The sequence below is a fragment of the Botrytis byssoidea genome, assembly GCF_014898295.1.
Source record: "Botrytis byssoidea strain MUCL 94 chromosome Unknown BBYS_020, whole genome shotgun sequence".
Classification (NCBI taxonomy): Eukaryota; Fungi; Ascomycota; class Leotiomycetes; order Helotiales; family Sclerotiniaceae; genus Botrytis; species Botrytis byssoidea.
Window position 1 is genome coordinate 416,927 of NW_024065861.1, and position 7,154 is coordinate 424,080.

At 43.5% G+C, this 7,154-nt stretch overlaps 2 protein-coding genes across 2 annotated transcripts; both read right to left on the reverse strand.

Moving 5' to 3' along the window:
* Window positions 1-3,949: 3,949 nt before the first annotated feature.
* Window positions 3,950-4,429, reverse strand: EAE97_009076 (uncharacterized protein; the record flags this gene model as incomplete). Its single annotated transcript, XM_038879591.1, has 4 exons — window positions 3,950-4,104; window positions 4,161-4,182; window positions 4,269-4,291; window positions 4,354-4,429. The coding sequence occupies 4 exons, from the start codon at window positions 4,427-4,429 to the stop codon at window positions 3,950-3,952; spliced, it is 276 nt and encodes a 91-aa protein (XP_038729604.1).
* A 2,407-nt stretch (window positions 4,430-6,836) lies between these two features.
* On the reverse strand, window positions 6,837-7,154 carry EAE97_009077 (uncharacterized protein; the record flags this gene model as incomplete). The annotated part of the gene is made up of 3 exons (XM_038879592.1): window positions 6,837-6,963; window positions 7,017-7,094; window positions 7,150-7,154. 3 exons carry the CDS (start codon window positions 7,152-7,154, stop codon window positions 6,837-6,839), a joined length of 210 nt encoding a protein of 69 aa, XP_038729605.1.

Sequence of the window (7,154 nt, forward strand, 5' to 3'; positions counted from 1 at the left end):
CATAGCGGATAAAGTGAAAGTGAAAACCCCTGAATATTCTAGGGTTAGCATCGGTTAGTTCTTTCTTTCTTCTTCTTCTTCTTCTTGTTCGGTTAATAGATATGCTTGCGCATATCCTGACCTACTTTCTCAGATATCTAATTACTTTTCGTTGGATTTAGTGGGTTTTATTGTTAAGTGGTAGAGTAGAGTATTTTTTTTTTTTTTTCCAGATTTGGGTTTTGGGGTTTTTAGGGTTTTGCCTTTTTCTAGGTTCGGGGTTTTGGTTGTTTTGTAACTTGTTCTTGATAGCAAATGTCACCCACTTGGTTTCTTCTTTTGATGTTTGGGTGCATTGTTGGGTAGATGGGTTTTGTTTTGTTGATGTGGTATTACTTTCTTGATTCTGTTTATATTTTTATCTTTATGGTTTTAATCTTTTCGGGAAGTTCTGGGAGTTATTTTCTTTTTTGCGTTCCTTCTGCTTTTTCATAAGAGTTATGTTTTTCGTGAATATGATATGATGATATGAGAATAAATCATGTATCTTACCATTTTATTTTTATATCTTTGGTTCTTTTTGTTTTTTATCCCCATCTTCTTCATTTTTCCTCTTCTTCGACAAACAAACAAGCTTTTTTATTTCTACGATTCAATATCATTACCGTCACTCCACTTGCTTCTATCACCCGTCACACTCAGAATCTAGCATGTTAATACTCCTTCCAAACAAGAATCTACTCCCCTTTATACTAATTCCTCGCTCTCCTCGTGATTTCTCAAAGTTGAGCCTTAGGCGTGTCTGTTACGTCCTTCATACCCGGCTTTGGGCTTTGTTATTCTTTTCTTTCTTTTCCTTTCTTTTGTTTCTACATACATTGTTTCTCCGTAATAATAAAAAAGGAAGTGTGACATCATTTTGTTTTAGCTCGATTTTATTGTCTTTCTTTTAGGCGCCATCAGCTCTTCGATCTTCAACTTCTCCTTGCTGATTCTTTCTTTTACTAGCTCCTTACCCAAAAATGTGCTTTATTGACTATTAATTATAATGATGCTTACTTCTCTAACTCTAGCGTCTTGGATCTATCGTTTCTTTTCGTCTTACTTGTTAAGATTACCCCGCTTCAGATACACATTCTTTTCTTCTCCTTTCTTTGCTCTAGAAGTTCTTGCTTGATATCGCATCACTCTACCCATACTTCTCAATTTCATTCTAGCCTCTCTCTTCAGTGCTTCGATCTTCTCGTTTTCGTATAATCTTGACAGCGTTTCTCTCATACTCCTCTCGAGTTATTCCTCCGTCTCTTCCCTCACGCAGAGTTGCTACCATGATGGAATCTGGATTTCTTGCCTAATCTCTTATTCCGCGTTTCGATTCATCCCACGGGTATCCTCATTTATTTGTTTCTGAGTCCCCTTCCTAATCTAAACCTTGATGTTGCTCGGATCCTGAGTCTTTAGTCGCTAATCTTTATTCTTCTAACACATTATGTTGAGATCGTATTCTTTCCGATGGCGATATCTGTTCTCTTCTTCGGAATATAGGTGTAGATTGCTTATTCTCTTGGCAATATTCTCATATCCGCAGGCTGATCTTGTGCTTTACGACATCGACTTCTGAGCTTGGAAACTTCCCCAATCCGGAGATTGCATGCTGTGATCTCGGAGCGAAGAAACTGTTTCTGTTCTTTAAGGATACTTCCCAAGTACACGTCCTCATGCTTGTCCGTCAAGAGAGATCAAGGAGATACTAACATCACTATTTTCAAGTCAAGATCTCTAAACCCGCGAGGAGTGGGAGGATGTTCCCGCGATCTTGAACTTAGTCAGCTCGATAGACTACGAGATATGTTGAGTTCACATCATCTCCAACGCAGATTAAACTTCGCGTCAACCAGACTTCTCATTTGAGAGAAATCAATGATAGCTCCAAGATTTCGTGTGCGGTTACAGGATCATGGGTCTCTAATATTGCGTCATTACCATGGATTGATTTAGACGAATCACATTGTTTTCACTAGAGTAACTTCATATTTAGGGCTCTTTAAAGTTGTTCGATGGTCTGGTATTCTAATTGAAAAACTACTTTGAAGCTTCTATTACATCATCCTGCCATTTTCAAATGCCAAGTCAACGGTAACTCCATTATCAAGAGTTAAAGGAATACCACGCTCCTTCCCCGAACAACAGCAAAACTCATCACCTCTGCACCAACCAAACTCTGTTCCAAGTCCCCCCCCCCTACGCCTTTACTCCTATCATGCATATTTCCCGGCCACCACACCACCATAATCTCTCCAAAGTCTTGGAAAGACCAAATGTGTTATGGTCGAGGACAGATGGGTCCCGTCCCATTCCCAACTCTTTGCATTCTTAACATGCCATTTTTGTGGAAGCGTCCAGGTGGATGGGAATTCAATACACCAATGACAGGCTTCGGAAGCAGTGCAACTAAGATTCTTGAGCGCAGCTCCAGGAAAATACCACCACGTATTTGAAAAGGTATTCGGAGATACATGCTTCAAACTCATGATTTACCAATCGCATGGTGGATGGATGGGAAATCGAAGGAGATGGTGGCCAGCCATTTTATCTTACGAGCCGCTGTGGAAGAGTCATGTGAAGACTCGTGAAAGTACTTCACGCCCGGCAGGAACGCATCCTTTCTTGATGATTGGAGCGCCTCGTCTCGTAATTGAGGATTGAAAGTAGTAATATCTCTCGTTACAGATTTCGATGACAGAGATTTTCGATTATCTTCACAGATCTTCGACAAAACTGCCTTGGTCTAGTCTAGCACCAAGCTCTCTCGGGGAGCCAGGCCCCGAGGAGAATAGTTATTTAGGCATAAGGTGCTTGGTTCTTGAAGAAACGGCTTCAAGCCAGGTCGTACTCATAACCGCAGCAGGTCTCCAGGTCTGGGGAAATTGAGGTGAAAGGAACTCGATACCCATGCTTATTGTGGAGCCACGGCAACGAGAAAAGAAATGGGATCGTACTTAGATTGGTTGCGAAGGTGGAGTTTTTGAACTTGCTGGAAAAAGAAGCTCAGCAGTTTGCTGTCATGCTTGGGACGCTCGAGAGCGGACCGACTGTATTGGCTTTGCGGTGAGAGAGTGCGAATTGCCGGAAGATTGGTTGATTTGGTCGTTACCGTGTCCCACTTCCTGAAATACTCTTTGGAGTAATGAACGTGTATCCGGTTGGAAGTTTCGCTCGGGCCAGAGGACTGATTTGATTTGGTCGCACGTTTTGCTTTGATTTGCCTGGTAGTACCGCGTCACTTTTCGACAATTCAAATTTGCCCAGTTGATCAGAGAGGGACTTGCAGTTCGCCGTGGTGTGATTTAGTTTACCGACATCTCGGTCCCGTTGCGATTCCCTTTGAAAGTGGGGGAGCTCCTGTCAGCAACAGCAAAAGCTGCGACATGGTTCATCGTGACTTCAGGCAAGCTCAATCACTTAACCATATAGATTGTCGTTGTAATGCCGTTAAAAACCCCACCAGCTGATCGCTCAGTCGAGGAGAAGAGAGAGCACACACATAGGGTCTGTCATGATCTTGGCCCACGTGCTGGAAAGAGTACAGAAACCAGATTTTTGTTCGTAGCGTCCAGCAAACCTCTACTGAGGGCAGAGACCGCAAAAGGTAAAATTTGGGTTGCCTCCAAGGATTTTGTGGCAAGCTGCTTTTGGGAGCTGAGAAAGATGGGTTTCTTAAAACTCGATCAGATCGTCTTGCCTTTTTTTATTGTGGGTGTATTGATGAGTATCGACGAGAGACGGACGAGCCACTGATAAAGAATACCCGGGACTTCGTCCGTTCAAGACTGAGATTAAATGATTGACAGAACGTGAAGTATCTGTCAGGTCCGGTGCGCTCTCGACGTCCCTTGAGAATCCGCTTGAAGGAATAGTTACATAAGCATAAGGTGCTTAGTTGTTGAGACCACCATTGGCGATCTGGACATCAGATGGTTGCTGCTGGTGTTGGTATCCAGCGCTGTAGCCGCTTCGTTTGACTAGAACGAGCTGCTATGGTGAGCGATCTTGATTGGCGTCGACTGCTTCTTTGATGCTTTGCTGGCTCCTTGAGTGGAGCTCTAAGAACATCATATGAAGTGACTGATCTTCATATTAGTACAATATCGAGACCTCCCAAGTACGCAGAGAATTCATACCTTTCAGGTCCTCTCTCAAAATCTAGTATCCATGATCTCAAATCAGAAACAGTGCTACTCGACAGCGTTCCCAACACTACAATCCACCGACTTCAGAAAGAAATCTACCCCTTTAAGTTCCTTGAAAATGACTGTCCGAAAGATGTTAGCAACTATTTCAAATATATCGGTGATAGCAGAAGAAATAACATACCAACCCAATCTTCTTTACAAAGCAGGAATAACGCCCGCTTATCAACCTCAAGATATGATATCACCCACAAAATCATGTCAAAAGGTGCACGCCCGAGGGCGGCTAGAGGAAATGATGTATATTACTATAAAAGGCTAGCTAAAGAAACAAGACCGTCCTCAGCAGACCATAGATTCCGCCTTGAGCTTTTGCACTTTTGCAATTTGACTTCTCCAACCTTTCTTTTTGCTTTGCCGTGTTCAAAGGCCGCGAAATTAGTTTCGTCCTCATCTCTCCATTTCCGAACAAATGACAAAAAAATTAAGAAGCCATCTATCGACCGTACCCGTTCACGAGCTGTTTTTTAAAGAAGGAGACAAGCACATTCCAACGAGGAAGAGTGAGAAGGATCTGAATATACTTTCAATGAGGCAAACAAATATCTACCCGATGAGTATTGACACGATCAATATTCATTATTTAGCTATCGATCTGGCTCATTGAAGTTATATGCAGCTCCTTCCGGTTCTTTCTTATTGGAATGTGTTCATTTCCCTCTGTTCATAAGCAAGATCTCTACTTCTGGTAATGTTAGAACTTTGTCCATTTTGGGATGAAGAAATGCAAGTTATTGGATAGAGTACGTGGAAAATTGGACATACCGCTGTCTTTGTTTAGAAAGAAGAATATGAAGTTTCATGAAGAGCATCTGATGCGGCTTTTGGGGATTTTCGAGGACGAGGACATGATGGGTTTGTTCCTATTGATTTGTTAGAGTCCTCAATCGACGGCGATGTTCAATGTAATATGCTCGGTTCTATCCAAATCAATAAATTGCAACACGAGAAAGGATTTCAATACTCACTTGACATCGTCGAAACTTCGTTGCCTTTACCCTTTGCTATCTGCGCCTGGACATGAGTTCTCTGGCTAAGTTTGCGCCGCTTTGGAGATACAAAGGGTAAAGGCCTTTCTGATTATTGACAAGTGGCAACTAAATCGTTCTCATCTGGCGAGACTCGACCGACGGTCTTGTCACGGATCATCTTGACGCTGTAGCTCATTTTCGGGAGCAGAAACCACAGGAACCATGCTTTGTTGATGTCTTTACTATCTTTATGCTTGTGGCTACGGCGGGGAGAAGATGGTCCAGAGTTGTTCTGGGATCGTCCCCAAAACAAACGAAAGAGGTGGTTTCCGCTACCAGCCAGGCCTATTGCTTGAAAGCACCGACTCTAACACAGTTATAGTTTAACGTCATCCCGGACTGCACTCGTGCCAAATCATCATGGGTCCCCAAGTAGCGTAGTGATGATCATTGCAATAAGTCGACTCCAGGAGAGACCACACATGTGGGGGAGTGCATAGCACTTTGCGGGAGACACGCACTTATCGTGGAGTGCATACCTCCCCGTCCCTCCTGAAGTCGACTATGGCATGAAGGCACAAGACGAAAGCAAAAGTAGGAGCAGGAACAACTTAAGCTTGTTGTTGCTGGAAGACAAGGGAGGAAATCCCCTGCCCTTGTCTTGTAACAAGTTACCCAGCTCTCTCTACTGTGTCTGAGACCACGACACAGCAGCCCGTTTGAAAAGGTATTCGGAAACGGTCGTCCTTGTCTGAGGAGTAATGGCATCGGAGCTTGCTAGGTTGGAGAGGCCCGGACAGAACAACCATGCATTTGGTTAATAGTCATTTCAATAGCGTGGCCCAGGTGCTGGAAAGAGGAGAATTCTCTCCACTTAGTTGGAGCAGTTGGAGCTGCAAGCAGCATAGCCTTGCATCTGGTTGATGCTGCTCGTCGACTCCGCAGAGTAAATGCTTCATCAGATCACCTAAAAATGACCATTGAGTGGGGTGATATCCACCCAGCAAGGTTAAACATGGACCAGGTGCTGGAAAGAAAGAAAGAGGAAACCACCTTGTTCTTTGGTGTAGCAGTGCTAATCCGCATGGGTCTGTTACCGCAGTAAACACCCTGCATTTCAGTGAGGGCACGCTGTTGGTCTCCCTCCTCGGCGAAGAGGAAGGAGCAGCGGCCATGACATCCCAGAGATGGGGTCAAGGACCAACAATAACGAATCCGTGATTTGCCAGTTGATCCTAGGAACATTATAAATGCCCCTATATGCCACGATACTTTGCAAGATTGGAAGCAGGTATAGAAACGAAAGGTGTAACATGAGTCTCTATACATTCCTTTAGAAGGAAAGGACCTGTAAGATAGCGAGTACTGCTGGTATGCAGGTGTTGGCAGTGTGAGAACAATGTAGTGAATGTGTAGCCGTCCGTACTTGTTTTTCCCTTGCTGGAACGTCATTGATATCACCACCACTTGTAAAATCTCAGCCTTGTCCATCAAACAGCAAATAGGCCTGAAAGACCTTGATTTGCTATGATGAGCATGAGGATGAAGATCGAAGACTTTAACGGTGGGAGAAATTTCGATATAAAGTGGCGAGGGTCGCAGTAGAGAAACCATGCATTGTGATTGCAGATGCTGTCTAAGTCCAGAAAGGATTATTGTCCTTGAAGTTCAAGTTCCTGAAGACCTGCAGCGTAGCTTTTGACAAGAGCAGACAGACCATAAGCCAAAGCCTTATCGATGTGGTACTCGTGCCAGGAGAGAAACTGCAAGTGATGTTAGCAACTGCGATCAGTCACAACTTGATGGAAGAACTTACCAAGTTTCAGTATTCTGCAAGCTTCGCTGACCAGCAGCTAACAACAAGAAAGCAAGGTCTTCGTGACCATACGATCTACTGTAAGTCATGTTAAAAGCTATCGAAATGATGAAACTTGAATAGTAATAAATACCACAT